This window comes from Uloborus diversus, chromosome 3 (genome assembly GCF_026930045.1).
Source record: "Uloborus diversus isolate 005 chromosome 3, Udiv.v.3.1, whole genome shotgun sequence".
NCBI lineage: Eukaryota > Metazoa > Arthropoda > Arachnida > Araneae > Uloboridae > Uloborus > Uloborus diversus.
Genome location: NC_072733.1, coordinates 144807425 through 144827473, shown reverse-complemented (window position 1 = coordinate 144827473; position 20049 = coordinate 144807425). Strand labels below are relative to the sequence as shown.

The 20049-nt window shown below is 33.7% G+C and overlaps 1 protein-coding gene across 1 annotated transcript in view; it reads right to left on the bottom strand.

Annotated features, from left to right (window-relative positions):
• Positions 1–531: 531 nt before the first annotated feature.
• Positions 532–20049, bottom strand: part of LOC129218982 (solute carrier family 23 member 2-like) — a 36421-nt gene continuing 16903 nt past the window's right edge. Inside the window, exons 7-11 of the mRNA XM_054853301.1 lie at positions 18373–18514; positions 10343–10596; positions 8715–8988; positions 5261–5356; positions 532–767 (exon numbers count right to left, since the gene is read on the bottom strand). Coding sequence (XP_054709276.1) covers positions 532–767; positions 5261–5356; positions 8715–8988; positions 10343–10596; positions 18373–18514 — 1002 coding nt within the window. The remainder of the gene's footprint in view (positions 768–5260; positions 5357–8714; positions 8989–10342; positions 10597–18372; positions 18515–20049) is intronic.

The window sequence follows — 20049 nt, the reverse complement described above, 5'->3', positions numbered from 1 at the left end:
CCATGAATAACGAAGTGCAATAATATTATGATAGGGTGGGCTTAACAATGCATTTAGAACGAGAAAACGCTGATGGCGCAAAGTTGACGCACTTATGTGTACCACATTGTGTCACACGAAATAAGTCTCCCCTCCCCAGATAGACGCCTAAATTTTTTTTTATCAACGGCATTGCATTTTTGAGGTGTATAGTTATATTGGGCAACATTCTCAGCCCGTTGTGTCAAATATTATGGCCGATGTGCTTAAAAATGATCGAAAAGAGTCACAATGTTTGTGCCCTTAACGGTATGTATGTAAATAGTGTGTGAACTGTCTCACATAACGGAAAAATAATTAAGTGTTGAAAGGTTGAATTTTCGGAATGGGATAAGAATGAAATTTCAGAGAGTTGTAGGACATGTCCAATGTCTTGTTGTGCCTTTTTTTTTTTTTTTTTGCTTTTTTTTTGTTTTAGACGGATATACATCAGTGAAAATATGTTTAACTTTAAAATGAAGAATGGTACAATGAAGTTGTGGAAATAATGTATCACAAATGAGATGATGAACGAGATTTCTCTTCGTTTGTGCAGCATTTTAGTTGCAAAATTTTTGATGTAAAAATGTTCTCTTCATACGATGGACTAACAGGTAAATATTTAAAAAATGAGAATAGATTTTCTGTCTTGAAAAATGGTATGTCATAGCTTCTTGCTTTCCCATTTGTTTCTGGAGAAGTTGGGGCCTGATTTTTCCATTTCAGTATTCCTCTTTCTTCATCTGTTCCTGCAAGGAAGCAAAATATGTTGGCTGAGATGTAAAGTACATGAAAACATTTCAAAAGTTGCATTTTCAAGATTTATAATATGAATCTTTTTTATCGTAGTTAAAGTACCAAAAGATTGGATAATTGAAAAATATATTTTATTTTAACTAATACATTTATAAATATGATATTATTTTCAGCGGCATTTACACTCATAGTGCCGATTATATTTTAAGTTGTTTTCACTAGAAAGGTTTTGATTTGTAACAAATCTACTATGGAACACAATGTCAACCATTGACTGCAAAGAACTTAAGTATGAGTTACTACTTTAGAAAGAGTTGATAATAATATGGATTTTCTTTTTCCTTTCTCTTATAAGATGTACACTGAAGTGACACAAGTCATGGGATACGTCTTAATATCGTGTAGGTCCTCCTTTCGCCCGGCGAAGTGCAGCAACTCGACGTGGCATGGACTCAACAAGTTGTTGGAAGTCTTCTGCAGGAATATTGAGCCATGCTGTCTCTATAGACGTCCATAATTGAGAAAGTGTTGATGGTGCAGGATTTTGGGCACGAACAGACCTCTCGATGATGTCCCATAAATGCTCGATGGGATTCATGTCGGGCGATCTAGGTGGCCAGATCATTCGCTGGAATTGTCCAGAATGTTCTTCAAACCAGTCGCGAACAGTTGTGAACCGGTGACATGGTGCATTGTCATCCATAAAAATCCCATCGTTGTTGGGGTACATGAAGTCCATGAATGGCTGCAAGTGATCTCCAAGTAGCTGAACATAAGCATTTCCAGTCACTGTTTGGTTCAGTCTCTCCAGAGGACCAAGTCCATGCCATGTAAAAACAGCCCACACCATTATGCTGCCACCACCAGCTTGAACAGTGCCTTGTTGACAATTTGGGTTCATGGCTTCGTGGGGTCTGCGCCACACTCGAACCCTACCATCAGCTCTTAGCAACTGAAATCGTGACTCATCGGACCAGGCCACGGTTTTCCATTCATCTAGGAACCAACCGATATGCTCACGTGACCACGAGAGTCGCTGAAAGAGATGTCGTGCTGTCAGTAAAGGCACTCGAGTCGGTCTTCTGCTGGCATAGCCAAGGAAGACAAATTTCGCCGCACAGTCCTACCGGACACGTCCCTCGTACGTCCCACATTGATTTCTGCGGTTATTTGACGCAGTGTTGCTTGTCTGTTAGCATTCACAACTCTACGCAGACGTCGCCGGTCTCGGTCGTTAAGTGCACGCGGTCGACCACTGCGCTGTCCATGGTGGGATGTTATGCCTGAAATTCGATACTCTCGGCACACTCTTGACACAGTGGACCTGGGAATGTTGAATTCCCTAACGATATCCGAAATGGCATGACCCATGCGTCTAGCTCCAACTAACATTCCGCGTTCAAAATCTGTTAATTCCCGTCGTGCGGTCATAATCACGTCAAAATCTCTTCACATGAACAACTTGAACACAAATGAAAGCTCTGCGAAAGCACTGCGCATTTATACCTGTTCTACGCGATGCTACTGCCATCTGTATATTTGCATATTGCTATCCCATGAGTTTTGTCACTTCAGTGTATGTGGCATTATACATGTCTATTAAAGTAATGGGCATAATTAAGAAATTTGCATGGAAGTACTCAAGAAATTTGTTAGATTCTGAAAACATTCAATAAGTTTCTTCTATTTTGAATACCCTTGTGAGGTTCCCTCCATTGCTGAACGTATTGAAGGTATATTGAAGGTATTTATTCGTTAACGAATAAATACCTTTCTGCTGGAAATTAAATGAATGAATTACCCACGTTTTAATGCACAAAAATTGCAAATTGCTGCATACACGTGTTTCTCGGTTACAAGGAACTTTTTTTTCAATGCAAAGAAGTGTGATCTTTTGGATGAAAAGTCATCCGAGGAAAGCAATACGGTGGAACAGAAGACAGTATATCTTGGAGTATGATCATCTGGTTATGCAAATTTTGGTTGTGCCTATCACTAATACAGTTGCGGACAAGATAACTGTATTACTTGCGAAAAGTGGAAAAGTGCAAATAATGTTTTCATGTGAATGTTTTATGTAATGACGGTATTTTTTTTGAAAGAGTACAGTTGTAGGATTAATCTGAACCATATTTTGTTGGGATGGACGATGGACAAATGATTTACTCTAAATTATATCGGAAAAAGGTAAAAAATGCAATATTTTAGAAATCATGGAACAAATAAATACTAGTAAAAAATACTGACGCGTGCGTTAGCGAACCAGCAAAAAATAGAAGACGAAAAGTAGTTTTTTTATCATCCTGCATCTTAGAAAGCTGCTAAAAAACTTCAACTTTCACAAAATAGTTGCCCTGCTGTGTACAATTATTCTATCAAATTGTTCTATCAATACTGAAACATAAATTCAGTAACGCAGTTATCCTGTCTGACTTCAAGCTATCTCCAATAATAAATTTTATAATTCTAAACGACCTTTTGATTGTCGGTCTCTTTTAAATTTACTTTCAAATTTTAGGGTATTACAGTCGGATCGGCTGTTTCAGACGTTCCACGAAGTTCTACTTTCACCATTTTTTCGCTTTTAACCGAACACCATTGCCTAAATGTCCTTTTATTTCAAGTATTACTCAAGGACTCACTGGCCTGCAGCCTGTGCTGATTCTGGAATTTTTAATGCACAATTTCCATTTAGATACATGCAGTGCACTAAAATATTGTAATTCTATTGTTCAAAAGTATTGGGAAGCCTGAAGGCAAATATTTTAAGTGTTAATGCGTTATAGCTCGCAGCCAATAAAAAATTCAGTTTAATGGCGCAAAAATTTAGAAATACATGGATGATCTGTTGAGTTGTATTTCGAAGATTCTCGAGTAGCAAATGAAACTTAAGGGACTGTTCATAAATTAGGAATACCTAAATACGCTGTATTAAAATTCGGCCAGATATCAGAAACATTGTAAAGTTTGACTCTTCTGTTGAATTGATTTTTTTTCTAAAAAAATTCTTGAACCTGGACGCATTCATTTGATTCCACTGCAGATTATACATTATCCGTTATATACAACTTAAAAACAATATCGAAGTGTAATGTTAAAGTATAGACAGTCTTTAATAACTGAGACATATTTTTAGTAAATTGCCACTTATTGTTAATAATAGAACAAGTATGTTTGTAAAAATCGCATATTAGGGATACTTGATCCCTTCGTTTAGAGGGATACATGATCCCAGGGATCAAGTATCCATATGACAATATAAACACAATGAAAACAATATAATTGTTGTTTACTTAGTTGACATTAACTTTAAACATTCAAAATTATGTTAACATAATAAAATTTATCATAGTATGAGTGATAGACTTAAACAATCATTGCAGTAAATATGTTAAAAAAATAAAATCTTTGTTCGCACTTGTAACCCACATAACACTTCAAACATCTAAACATAAAATAACTCTACTGATGAATTATGTTCTGATCAGCCAAATGAAATCCTTGTTTGAATGAAAAAAATGATTTTGCTGTAGTTAGATTTTCACAACAATAAAGTGAGTTTCCATTATGTAAACCCATTAGCGGATAGAATGCAAAGTTGGATTTCTAGAGTTTGAAGTAAGTTTTCTAAAGCGAAAGGTAATATGCTTAATCAATATATTTTTCTTGAAAAATTGACAAAATGTGTTCAGCTGCACGCATCCAGTTGGGTTGAGCGAGACTTAAAGAACTACAAGTTAAGAACTACGAATTATTTGCATTTGACTTTTCAGGCTTTGAAAACATATGCTAGGCTTTATTTTCTTTTTTATAAATAAACCGATACTTACATTTTTCTTCCCACTTTTTAAAAATTAATTCAATTGATAAAAGTCTTAATTTTATTAGTGCCAGACAAGATAACAATAAGTTGATTTTTGTGCTAGTTATCCTATTTTTGATTTGTTTTAAAAATTAGATTCACTACACTACTTTTAAAAAATTGTGTTAGTTTTATTTATAAAATATATAATTTTTTTTCACAACTGTACTGGAGAATAAGTAACTGAAAAAAAGCATCATAAGTTCATTAAAGTTGTGTACATTTTTTTTTTACAAATGTCCTAGTGGAATTTAAAACAATGTTATTTTTTGTGTGCACCTTATTATAATTTATTGAAGAAAATTAGAGATAGCGTTATTTCTTTGAAGCATTATCTCGAAAACTAAAATCCATAAGTAAATTGCTGATCTAATGAAAAGTATATGTATTTTCTTTGTGGTATCAAGTATCCCTCATGAAAGGATCATGTATCCCTTGATATGGGGATATATGATTCCTTTGTGAAATTATTAAAACAAATTAATTTACCAAAACTTTCTGTTTAATTTCGACTAAAAAAAATACTGTCAGATAGAGGGAAAAATTACCTTTGCTCACATACTTTGCAGCCTAGAAAAAAATTCAAAACTAAAGTGGGGATCAAGTATCCCCAGTCTTCCCTACCTGGCATAGTATTATCAAGAAGGAATCCAATAAAGCCTCCAACAAGCATATTGGTACTTAAAAGAACTGTTGCGATTTGGTTAAATACTGGACTACCTAAAAATATATATAATGATTTTAATTATAGGAACTGGAGGAAGTTAAACTAGTAGAATACAATGCAATAAATCAGGTCATACACATAATTCACAGTTGTAAATGCATGAAAATGAATAATTTAACCCTTTGAGACTTAAATGGCTGAAAAAATACTGAATGTAAAATGACGCAGCTGAGACCATTTGGGTTCCGTTGAAGTCCCTATACGTCAATGAGCTGAAAAAAGTACTCAACTAGGTGGACTCAAATGAAGTTGAGTCCACTTAGTTGTGCGAATCAAATGGTTAAGATTCAAATGTTAATCCATATTTAATCTTTTTCATAGTATTAGACTCTTGATACCTGATAGGTACAAAATTTTTATTTTTTTTAAAATTCATTACAAATACCCAGAACAGAGACGGATTTAAAAATGTGCTATAGTATTTGCTATATACCAGTTGCTGTCATTACATGACATATACCAACAGCCCGGTTATCACATCCAGTGACTGTAGTTTCGTCCTTGTTGTGGATTCATCAGTCTGGAATGATGAAAACCGAGCTGTTGGCAGATGTGATCTCATTCAAGCTGATGGTGCCAACAAACTGGTAGATAGCGTAAATTTCTCTTGTCATTATTTATTACAGAAAGAAAACATTTTACATGAACATACTTCCCGTCTTAGGGGATAATCACTGGTTTAAAAACTGTAATCAATACAAATGAAAAGAAATTTCAAACTTAAAAATGATTTTTAATCTCAAATTAAAAACAAATCAATCAATAAAAATTGAAAAATTTCAATAAATACAGGGCTGCCACTGCAGACTAAAAAAGCGGCTATTGCGACTATTTTGAAGAGTTGCAGACTATGACAACTATTTTAGCCTAAAATAAGACAAAAACGACTATTTTGTAAAACAGTACTACTATTTCAGCTTAAAAGCAACTAAAAATGTAAAAAATACAAAGAATAAAAAAAAGGAAATGTAAAAAAAAAATCAACTTCAAATATCATTGGCCGAACTTTTAACTTACTGTGGTCTGCCAAAGTTCGCGAAAAGTTGCTTTGTTTATCGCTAAAGATAACTATAATAGCCTCCCCCCCCCCTTTTTTTCTCTTGCCAACAAGAATAGCAATAATAACCTCATGAAAAGAAATATTACTTGTGGATTTGGCGAGGTCGGGTTCTCAATTACAACCTTGTACCTTGTACTTCCTGGTACGGAAGGAAGTAGTTTAGATTTCACAAACAAATGCTGATTCAATAACGAAGCAAAGTTTAAAGGGGCCAAAGAAGCAAAGTTTAAAGGGGCCAAAGAAGCAAAGTTTAAAGGGGCCAAAGGCAACGTTTTTTAGGTATTTTAGTTACTGTGGACATTTTTACCTGCCATTTTGTCTGCTTCTGCAATATTCGGACAATGTTATTAAATGAACATAGAGTATTAAGGTTTTTTATTGTAACTATTTTCCTTTTTCTGTAAAGGTAATCAAGACTTAAATGTGTAAATGTAAATAAAAGCTTTATCTGCAAAAGTGAAATGGAATTTAAGATCAGTATTAAGCATTTTTATTTTGTGATTTGAAAACCTCCATGTACTATATAAAACACTTCAGGGTGTCTTCAACACTTACTTGCTTGCGTAATATTTAACTTGCTTCACATTTCTAAGTACAAATTTTTTCAACCACATGCTTACTAATAGCTATTACAATTATATGGGTGCTAATGTTTGCCCTTGTGTTATTTAATGAACATACACCATTTAGTCTTTATTTCCCCCCTTTTACTGTAACATCAATGTAAATGTAGATAAAAGCTATTGATTGCTTTATATGCATACATGATTGTAAATTTAATAACCGGGTTTTTAGGGTTTTGTTTTTTAATTTAGAAGTCTGTTGTACAAAATAACTAATGTGTGTTAGCAATACTTGGAAACAGAAAAGTGCTTAACTGCAGTTGACATATGGTGGACATAAAATGATTTCTTAACAGACACTTTTGTTATCCATCATATGATATAAGTGAAAATAGTCAAAATTTTTAGTTTGTTTAATGGGTATACAGTGTAGTGGGGATGATAAGTTACTTCATTTAAGACAGAAAAGTGACATTAATTTGTGCTTGAAGGAAAAACAAAAGTTTTTTAAACTTTTATGTTTTGAGACATTTAAAAAAAATAATTACTGGCTGTAATATTTTCATTGTTTTATAAATATCTCTAATGTATGCACACCTTACACTTTCTTATCATTAGAGATTGGTACGAAACCATGTCGGGAACACCATTTATGTGTATAAATGGATAGAACTCCGCTTTTCCTGGTAATCCCGCTTATATACCATGCAGCTGAGGTATGTCTATTCATCAAAGTACATGTAACATGATTCATTATTAATACTGTTTAAAAAATACTAGAAGACTACTTCAGATACTATTTTTCTCGTTTGGCGACTATTTTACAGACTATTTTTTATTTAAGATGCTACTAAAACGACTATTTTTAGAACCATAACTCAGTGGCAGGCCTGTAAATAATAAAAGAGGAGGGGCCTGTGTGTGTAAATAACATTGTTCAATACATGTATTCGGTAAACATTTCGAAGTTTTTTGCTTTCAAGTATTTATAATAAAAATGTAAAAATGACTTTAAATAATTACACATTTCAATTTAGGAACGTTTATTGTAAACCTTGAAACTATACATGATTGGTTTAGAATTTGAAAAAAATGCTTTACCCTATTGAAAACGTTCTCTGATTAGCAGTATCAAAATATTTATAAAAATGAAGCGCAAGAAAGGAAATTTTTTACACTGATTCAAATTCAGTTTGAATATTTTATTGTATCCATCCATCCCCACTTTTCATATACTAATAGGTCTAGTTCATTATTTGAGAAAATAAATAAGTAAATATAATACTACTATTTATCCACTAGGACTCGTGCCGTGAGATAAATATTCACACCACGATGAAAAAAGTATAATCTTGTATTTTAAATTCTAAGGTATAAGGGAAGGTGTTTGCTCTCCTTAGCTTCCCCTTGTAACTTAATTTTGCTGCCCGAAGTGTTTCGCAATGATTGGTAGTCTTTTATTGTTTATTTGGCGAGTATTCTTAAAATTGGGGCAGACTTTTAAGACTTCATATTTCAATAATGAGGAGACGAAGGCAAATAATGTATGCGTTCAAACACGTGGTTTTCTGTGCTCTATTAATTGCCACTTATTTAGTTTTTTCTTATTAGTATACTATCGCATGATTTCCTGGTAAGAGTTTTGATAAATTTGTATTTCAGATCTTGAAACATGTTCTAAACAAAAAATTTTAAAAAAGAAAAGAAATAGGAGTTTTAAAATATTACCTGTATTTATAACATCAGGATTGGCTTGCATCCATTTTGGAACACAAAGCCCCATGAAAATAGAGAAGCCTAGTACAAATATATTTCTTGATGAGTTCAAGTCGACGAAATGCAAAGTGGATAAACCAACGGCTGAAATCATGGAAAACATTATGCAAAATACTCCTCCTATGATAGGTTGCGGAATGGTCATAAATAATGCTCCAAATTTCCCAAGCATTCCAAATGCAATCATTAGAAGAGATCCGTACTGTACAACTCTTCGACTGGCTACCTATGAACAAATTTAAATTGAAAAGATAAAGTTGCATTTTTCCTTAAAAATTTGTATAGTGTTGTAATCTCAGTAATTTGAGTTGAATTAAACCAAACCAGTCAACACTATTCTGCATAGTATAATGTTAACTGTGAGCTATTAACAGCTTAATAAATCGGAATTTAAAACTGTATGCGAAGGGTTCATGTGCAGTTGAAGATCTCGATAAAAGAAAAGGAGAGCTTCACTTTTTTAAAAACTTTGAGTAATCACAAAATACCGTTTTAAAAAATTCATTTTTGAAGATTTTGTCTTAATATTTAATCTTACATTAGAATTTGAGTCTGTGAAGCCAATTTCAAAGACATTTTAATGAAATATAATGTTACTTCTGTGTAATTATTACTTGTTATGCATTGTAGCTGTCACGTTCATGCTCCAAATACACATAATAGTTCAAATATTTGGTTCTAATAAAATTTAAAAAACAATGCGAATCTTGTGTTAAAAAACACTTTAGTTACAATGTAATGCAAAAAAACAGGGTAACTTTTTCTTCATTCTCCTAAAGTGTAGCCAGATAAAGTTCTTTTTTGAAAAATATATCTTATGGAAAATTGATTAGACATTTTTAGTTCTAGTACGTAATGAAAGATAGTACTTGTCTTCATATATTTCAATGTAAAACCCAAAACCGGCAAAACGAGCTGTCCCCCTTCTTATACCTACTAAGCTCTTCAATTACGATTCTTTTAGATGTTATCTATCTCCCCTATAAGTCGGTCGCAATATTTTGAGACACCCTGTATACAATTTCGGGTCCCTTCAGGTACACTATTCCCACTCCCATTTGTTTCTTTGCCTTACCAACTGCAATCTTGATTTTATCTTATTTATTTTAAGGAGAGCCCAATTCTCAATTTTATAAATTTAATTTATTAATAAAGAAATTAGCAACAATATTTTCATATTAAAGCTGAAAGACGGTTTTGATATTTGACTTGTGTAAACGAAAAGTTATCACTGAAAATTTTCCTCTTTTTTTTCTGTCAATTCAGACCACGATCATGGTGGATAAATACAAGTTTGGCGCATTTTAGCTTTCCTTTTATTCCGTGAACTTTTTTCATAAATCGATGCAATGTTAGACGTTTCAAGAAAGTGACCAAATTTCTATGAGTGAAATAAAATTTAACAGTAGCTTGGGAGTAAAATAAAAATTTGACTTGAATAAATTAGGAATTTTAATTTGAATTGAAGCATCGAGAGTAATTACTTTTCCTGATTAATGAAATATTTGAGAGCTAAAGAAAAAGAGAATATATTTGATTGTGGTAAAATATTCAGTCACATCACATGTGTATTAGCTTACTTTTGTAATTCCTATGGCTCCGATATTTTCACTGTATGAAGTGACTCCACTACCAGTACCAAAAAGACCAGAGATAATGCATCCTATGCCTTCCATAAATATACCCCTATTGATAGCATGTTTCGGAGGTGAGGGTGCATCAGCTAGCCTAGCACACGCATAATAATCTCCCACTGATTCAATTGCAGAACATAATGCCCCAGCAAGAACTCCAAATATTGCTGCAGTGTTAAAAGTTGGTAAGCCCCATTGACCTAGAGAGAAATAAAAAGCATATGTTGATGAAAAATAATCATCTAATTTTGGAATACTTTTAATGATTTCTACTAAAAAAATCTTTTTTATAACTTTGAAATTTTTAGCTGTATAAGTAGAAAAATAATGGCGGTGTACATAAAACAACTCCTGCCAAAAATATTTATGAATGAATGATGATGAATGATTAATTGAGAGGAGGTTTCTCGGGGATTACGTTGGGAGCACTTTCATGGATTTTAAAATTGCAGTCCTAAATACTCATGTGTAGGTCATCTTTTATGACGTTAGAGCAAGAGATGGGGTTTAAGAACGTTTTCTCAAATTTTTTTCAAAACCTAAGTTTTAAAAACTCAACTCCAGACCCGCTTTGGGGACGTAAAAAGATGGAATTGGAGTTCTCCACTCGACCCTCAGTTTGGCTACGTCCCTATCTTCATTTTAAATATTAATTATTGATAAAAATATTGTGGTAATACTTTTTTCCAATTTTCCTTTGCCAAACACGATTATTTGCTTGGATATTCCATAGTAAAATTCTCAATTTCCAGCCTAATATTTTTATTTTCTTGAAATCTACAAGCGTCCCAGAAAAGAACTTGCAACATTTTGAACGGATGTGGTAATATTATCATTAATGCTAATAACGGATGTGGCTATTAGCATTAAACCTTTTTTTTTCTCTCTCTCTCTCTCGCTCTCTTTGTTTCAAATGTATTTCGGCGACTCATGCATTTTTCTCCACTTGGCAACGATTGTCAGGACAATATTTTTCATCAAAAAAATTCATTTGGGAATGTTTCAGCGGCACCTATGAAACCATCGTATTTATTTATCTACTTTTTTTTAAAACTGAAGAATCATGAAGCATTGTTTTGTATAACCAAGGTGGCCGAGAGACAAGGCGTGCACGTTTTGTCGATGGTCCTCCATCCAATTATGCTAATTTTACTCTATGCACAATACTTTAATTTGAGCCGGGCCCATAGTTTCCGACTAGGTAGACATACCCACTCTGCGGCCTAGTGAATGGTGCACTGAATACCTTTTTTTTTTTTTTGTGTGTGTGTTAGAAAATGTTTGAATCGTACATTTCCACGGCCCTTACTTAAATAATCTTAATAAAAGAAAATCATGGATGTTCCTAAATTGAATTTTACGCTTACCTTTCCCATTCAAATTTTACAGAAAAAATACTTTTTGTCACTATTATTTCAATTGTTCATTTATATTTACTATTTTATTTTTTTAAAACAACGAAGAGTTTTCCTTTTTCTTCGTTTGTTGCATCGCTAAAAGGAAATTGGTTGTCCGTTTTCTGAAAAACGGGGGGGGGGGGTAGCACCCGCACACCTTCCCTTAGCGTCGACCCTTGACTGTTACTACATGCATCAGCAACTCCCAAAAGTTAAATGACAAGTGAAACTAAAATACAGGGTGGTTATAAAATAACGTGAGGTGTTTAGAGTGCTCTAGTGCGCAAAGTACTACACGAAACATTGCCAAATTTCATAGGTGCGCATAGTAGACCATGGGATTTAAATTTTTGAAATAAAAAAACAGTTCCAGAAATCGCCACCAGGGGACATTTTTGCGTTAAAAAGGTGTATTGCTGTGAATATTAAAGGATTAAGTGCCAACTGACCAAATATGCATCTTTTTTTTTTTTTTTTGCAATAAATGATTTTCCTTCACAAATGAGGCTCAATATGACCATCATTATGAAGTTCCAAGAATTGCATACGATGCACTACATTTTCTATGGCGGCTCATAACATATCGGAATTGATTTCTCTCACCTTTAACGTTATGTAATCTTTTAAAGTTGCGATATCGGAAGTGTGTCGTTGATACACTACACTTTTAGATGTCCCCACAACCAAAAATCACGAAAAGGAACGAGTAATAACTCTGCTATCAGAGAAACGTTCACGCAAGACACGCTGTACCTTAAGTCCAATATGGGGTGGTGCACCATCCTGCATGAATATGGTTGAATCGAGACATCCTCGTTGCTGAAGTTGTGGAACCACGAAGCTCTAGCATACTGGCATACCTATCAGCAGTAATGGTGCAGGTTACTGGTCCACTTGCAAGATTTTCCTCATAAAAGTAAGGACCGGTGATAAAGGATGCTGTAAAGCCACACAATACTGTGACTTTTGGCGACTATAGAGGCTCCTGCACAAAAGCGCACGGATTAGTCGCGGCCCAAATACGGCAGTTGTGCGTGTTTGTTCCACCGTTCATATGAAAGTGTGCTTTCTCACTCCATAACTGCCACGGCCATGTACCATCAACTTGCATGCGGTCTAGGAATTCGGATTCAAAATCCAATCGGGTAACCGTATCTTGAGGAAGTAATTCTTGAGTAGATGAGATTTTATACGGGTAAATTTTTAACATCTGTCTCAAGATCTTCCACTTCGTTGAATATGGGATAAGCGTGTGCCGGGATACGGCACGAGCACTACTGGTACCATGCACATTCGCCATCTCCTGTTCGCTAATAGCAGTTACAACTTCGTCAACATCAGGCACGTAGCTAGAACTTTGTTAAGGGGGGGGGTTCAAGGTTGAGCGAGCTTCAAAAGAGGAAGCATGCTAAAGCAAAATTAGTAGCTCATATTCACGTTAAAAAAATAAATCCAATTAAAACTAATTATTAAAATATGATAATTAACTAAAATTAATTAAATAATTGAAATTGATGGAGCAATTGTTAAAATTAGTAAACAAAAATTTTACATTAAGTGGCAAAGAAATTATTGTCAGTTTATAAAATTAATGTTAAACTAAAAGTTATCCCATACTAAGTTTCCAAACATGGATAGAAAAATTTCATCAAATAAGCTTCCTCTGTTCTGATGCTTTGAAAATGAGGGATATAATAATTCCTATTAATAAAAAGTTCACAATAAAAGAAAATCGGAAAACGAAAACTGTTCTAGGGATTACTTGGAAAATGCAGGTGATAATTTAATAAAATATTAAAGCTTTGTAATATATTTCAACAAAATATGTACAAGTCATTTTATTTGAAAAAATAACGAAATCTATATCTATCGCGTCGAATGTATAACTGTGTGAATGCTAAATAACGTAATTCCGCCTTCCTGCCCGATTTGATCAAGATTTCTGGCAAAATTCAACCACCCTCTCGACGAAAATATTAGCAAGGTTTCATTTAAAAAGCTTGAACTAGTTCTTTGTTTATCTACGTTTATAACATTCTTTTGATAATACGAAATTGAATGAAATTTCTAATTTTATCCGTTTTCTAATTATCATTTCTAACCATCATTTAAAATCTTGAACAAACAATTGTATCTCTTTGATGGACGGAGACTTCCTTTGCTGCAATCATTTTTTTAAAAAAAAGCGTATTGCCGTTTCTTTTTTCTTTTTTTTTTTAAATCGTTATTATTATTTTTTTTGCAACGAATTAGTAAAAGAAGCTATCTTAGGATCTGCTATGGTATTTTTTTTTTCTAATCGGGCTTCGTTATCGTTAGAGGCTTTAGCCTTTTCAGACCTAGTGCGAACCACCGATATGGCATCTAGTCTTTCAAATGCCATTAATGTCCATTAAGGCGCAGCTGTGAGTGGCACATGAAATTTTGATGCCGAGTTTCCACCAGATGGAGACACTTGAACTCTTTTCGATGTGAAACTGCACTAGGGGTTCAATTTTGTCAAGCCGAACGAATACCTGAGAGATCTTTTACCTCTCGAGTAATGGAATGTATAATGAATGAAACTAAGCATCTGTGTATTTTTATTTCAACAACATTTTGGAAAAAATGCAAATGATTGCTTTTTATAAATGTTTTTTTATAAGGTCATGAATGATTTGAACATTATTGGCGATTTTCCTCTGATGTTTTCAATTTGATGCTTCATTTAAAAGATCAAGAAGAGGCATCGCACCCACCTATCTCATCACCAAACACGAGTTCTGTTTATTCTGCTGATACAAAACAACTTCTGTACAAATCAGTCTTTTTCAAATTAAAAATATAATTGTTAACAACTACAGGGAAAATGGCAATATGCTCTATTACGAATTTTCGTGACAATATTTGATTATAACCTGGTTACTTTACTATCTTTATTAGCAGTAAGCAAGTGTCAGACTCAAAATTTCATAATTTGGAGTCAAACGTCAAATTTTGATCATTAAGGTAATCTTCGACCCGTTTGAGATTGCGATAATACCGTAGCATCAAATTAGATACATTTTCAACTATATGCAATATGAATAAAGCTAGCCAATTTTTGGAATCAAAACTTATAGGTTTCTTATAGCCTCTGTTTGTAAATTTTTTGCTCCTCAGTCATCTGATGTTCCAAAGTCTAAAGACAATCTTTTGTAAAAAATTCTTAGAATGATTGTGGTTAAAAATCCAGTAATGATTTAAATCTACCTTCCAAAATTCATATAACAATAATAACACTTCTGATTCTTTCATTTTCAAATTGGTATAACTTCCATTTTAGAAGCAATTTTGTAATCATCCTGTATTCTCGAAAGCATATCATATTTTATAACGTAGGTATTGACTTTTTTTCTTTCTTTTATGTGCTGTTAGTAAAACATATTCTACTGCAAGAAATAGCAAAAAATTTTAACTTGAAGAAATTAAGAGTTGAAAAAAAATCTAATACAGAAATGAAAAACACAAGAAAATTTACCTCGCATTCACCTTTTTTTAATTATTTGCTTGTAACGCAGTAAATAGCAGAAATTTTCACCTAGTAATTTATAGTTAAATGCACATGTCCGTTTTTTGTTACATTTAATGCTACCATCGCAGTTTACTAATGATGGAGGCATAGATGCTTACTAAATAAATCCTCAGTACAATGGCGGTAAATAACGATCAGAAAATTTATTCCAATGAAGCAAATACAAATATGCTTCTCTTGAAAAACGGAACAACATCGAAGAAAGATTTTTTTCTTCAGTTAAAAATGACTAACGGCTCTTCTCTTGGGACCATAAAATTTTGATACAGCGAAAAGTAATTCCGTTGCATCAACTTCAAATTTTATTTATTCACTTATTTTACCTTCAAACACAAATACTTTTTGGACATTTAATATGTTTAACGGTCATTTTAAATATTGAGTGGAAAAACATCCGTAAAAAGTCTAGTTTGTGCTAAAAATAAGACAAAAATGTTCAAAAAAAAAAAAAAAAGAACTTTTCAGGATTACAGTTTAAAAGTTGTAAGCTTCCGGGGAGATAAGTAATCCATTATTGTAAAAAAAAAAAAAACATAAAAGTTTAAATAAGATTATTAATCAAAATATAAAATAAATCTTAAATGAATCATACCAAAAATATAAAGAACAAAAATTAATTAATTAATAATTAAAGTTTATTTTTTTCTCATCCTCAAACACGCGAAATGTGTAGAATTTCTTCTTCGTTGCTGTCTGAACTTAGTTTTTAAATGGGAAAACAAATTAACACATAAAATTGCTCGTATTGTTAAAAAAACTTTAAAAGGGACAACTTACCTAGTTTGTGTAAACTTAATTTTCTTCTGATTACAATTTCGTTCAAGATATGTTTCCTATAAGTGTGTGGTAGAAAGATACTGTGTGTTAAAACAAAAAATAATAGGAATTTCAAATTCTGATTCACCAGGGATGCACCTCACTCTGGCTGTCCTTCGTGCAGCATGTCTAGGAAATCAATTCCAAACGGGAAAAGAGTCGAAACAAAAAGAAAGAAAGAAAACCACCCCAATGAGACTGGGGAATGTTTGTTGACAATTACTTTGCCGATGGCAATCTGGTGGACTGAGGGAAAGGGGCCGAATTTCAAGGTCACAACCCAGCTGGGTTGAAAGAATACGGAAATTCTTCGTTTTCGGACGCAGTACGCAACACAGTAAAAGACAGGCGGCAAGGGAACCTGCAGTTATTGCACGAGGTTCTCGTGTTCCGAATTGACTCGGATGCGGGAAAACTGCTGATTAATGGGAATATTTAAGGAGAAAATATCGGGTTTCATAAAATTTCTCTCTTTGGAAATTTTTTGTTGACGTGAGGTGCAACAAAGCGAGAAAAAGCAGACAATGTTCTTTCGGGAAGGGGGGGGGGGGTCCGGACCCCATGGACCCCCCCCCCCCCCTTGGCTACGTCCTTGGCTCAACTTGTTGCTAACAGCTTTTCGTCCTCGGCCTGGTTGTAGCGCTAAAGATTCCGTAATACAGCTTTACTAACAAAGCACGGTCCCGCAAGGTAAGAGAATGATGGGGTTCTCTCGGTCCTTCATTTTATACCGATAATCGCTACATGGAAAGCGTTTATGCAAATTATTGCATTCTATTCCGTAAATCACGCCGCAATTTTCTATGTGGTCAGTTTTAGTAATAGTTTTTTTTTAATTATTTTTTTAATCTGAAATTTTACGGCGGTCATATTAAAATTCGTAAAAACAATATTTTTTTCTTAATAATATTGATGTATGCAGCATCTTTTTTAATTTAACCCTTCAATATTCGCAGTAAAACACTTTTGCAGCGTCAAAATTACCTCTGGTGACGATATTCGGAACTTTTTTTTTTTTTAAATTTCAGAAATCGAAATCCCGTGGTCTAGTATGTGCCCCTGTGAAATTTGGCAATGTTTCGTCCATTACTTCATGCTCTAGGGAGCTCTAAACAGCTCACGTTATTTTATAACCTCCCTGTATATTGTAATAAGTATAGGTTATTTTCTAGTTTTTAAAAATACTATGTCTCATAAATCTGACCTCTTAATGTGTTCTTTTACCCTAGATACGTTACTAATTTCTAGGGTGAATACTATGGTTACGCCAAAATCCTGAGGATCATTTTACCGGACAGACTAATCTAAAAATTCTGTTACCATTTAAAAATATTTCTTGTTATGAAATGAACAGAAATGTAAAACTCAGCCGTAAGTATAACACTCTCACTGAACGAAATAACAAATTTTTCATGAAAATAAGAACTGATTCTCAAACCACAGCATATAGGCAGTTTTAAGTGCAGCAAGGTATCGCTGCACTAGTAGGTGTCTCGCGAAAGCGAGGCGGCACCAAAGTGAACAAAAGTACAACTGTTCTCTACTACCCTTTCTTCCGGAAACAAAGGGAGGATGCAATGTAGCAATCGTTTCTCCCAGTGATTGCAAAACGAGACAGGAAATTTACAATCGGAATGCTTTTAATAATTTTTATGTATTATGCAAATAGTTTGGTTTTAACAAAAAATGTAATTAATTTTTATATTGAACATATATTATTAAAGATTTTTTTTTTTTAATACTGCAGCAGCATATCTGCAATGAATCGTTTTCAGGATTAGTGCTGAATGCATTTTTGTGCGAAACACTAATAAGGGATATAAAATCTTAATTTGGGACTGTGCGGGGAAGAAGTTTTCTTAGTTTCCCTTCGATGTCCATGTCTTGTGTGCACAGAAAAGTTTCAGTGTCTACTGGTAGGTTTTACAGCAGAGATTAGTTCCTGAAGGGAGTACGTTTAACACTTCTGTTAAGGAAAGCTAAAGCCAAAATCCCATGTTACGTGGTTCTGCTAAGGCCAATGGTTGACCCGCTCATCGCCAAACTATTGAAAGAAACTTGTTTTCTTCTAATCCTTCACTAGTATATGCAACCACATGACTTGGAATTGAGACTTTAAGAATATAGGGTTACACTTTCTTTATCTTTTATCTCAGGTCAAAGGTTAGTTACACCGTTGTCATTTTCGAAGTCTGCAGTTTCATACATACCTGGATACGGAAATCGAAACCAAGGACTCTCTCTTAAGATTGTCAAATGAGTATCTGTTCTCGCCGCTGATTCTTCACTAAAAACTCCTGTGACCGTAAGAACAGCACATAAGGCCCATGATAGTACTATCGTCAACAGTACCTGAAAAATAAGTAATTTAATTATTGATATGTTTCTGAGCATTGCAATAATTGTTTACCGTTCTGTGATACTTATATAAACTTGTGTCTCAGTACTTTTTATTGTTACGATATGATTACCATGATGATCTTTTAAGGGCTGTTTGACGAATTATCTAAATTTTAAAAAGTTTCTATGTAATATTTTGCAAAGACTCTATTTAAGCAGTTGCACGTATTTTAAAGAATTAATTTTTTTTTCGTTCGCCCGAATACTTCGTTTTATTTTACTTTATTCACTGATTATTCTAAACTCATAATATTTTATCTTCTTCCTTTTTATTAGATACGTATGGAAGTGTTTCTATCGTTCAAGCTGGTTTTTGAGCGGCAGAGATTATATATATAAAAAGTGTAGAAGGCCCGATGCTGCACTGTGCTTTCAATGTCATAATATCAGATTTTAACTTTTTATACTACAAAAAAGTTCTCAACACTGAACTCAGCTAAACGTACCATCTAATAACCAGCTAAACGTACTGTCTAAACTGCCTCTTTAAATGCACCAAACCAGTTGGTCTAAATACTCGACTATCAAAGACAAATAGACCGTTGTAACATATATTTGCGGGCTGTTTTTTAATTTTATATACTAACTACTGTACCCGCACGGTGATGCTCGTGCTAAGAATTTAAAGGAAGTCCGTTGAATAAAAAAAATCCACGCCCCTCCTCCTTGTTTTTTCCCCGGTATTAATTAATCAATATCTATCTTTTTCGTATTTTCTATACCTATTTCCAGTTACGTTTTGTGTCATTCACCTTTTACGCCAGTTAAATTAAGTACGCAAATATGTAACATTAAATAAATACAGCGAAAAGTCCGGCGGAAGTGACCGCACTGCAGAAACCCACCCAATTAGCCAGCGAAACGAACTCTGGTCGATAAACAATTGCGATTAAAAATCGCGGTACATCTAGGACGAAAAGGAAATCCTGTATCCCATACGAAAAAGGATTCAACTCCCCAGCAGAAAAACAACACAATTAAAAAACTCGGTACATCTAGGACAAAAAGGAAACCCCGCACCCCGTATGAAAAATTTAATTATAGAAAAGCTATCGTCTGAGAAAAGGGAAAAAACTCTAGAACTAAAAAAAAAAACCCTCCCCCTCCCCTCCCCTCCCGTCTGACGTCAAATAATAAGTAAACATATTTTTAACTAAAATGCGTGAACACCCTTTGAAAACCTAAATTCAATCCTTTGAAATCTAAAATATTTTGCGAAATAAACAAATAATTCGTAACTATATTGTTTATCGCCAAATTCGCCAAGCGACTTTCAAATTAAAAAGAGATTCAATTAACATTCCCACAATGAATTTAACAAAAAATAACAACAGCGCAATAACCAAATCAAGAATCCACCGCAACCGTACTATTCGAACGCAACCGTATACCGAAGATAACGTCACTGGAGAAACAAAAATCAAGTTTAACTTTGAAAATTGGCTCAACTCGGATCGCAATTAGAATCGCTTATTTCTCCTGTTCTA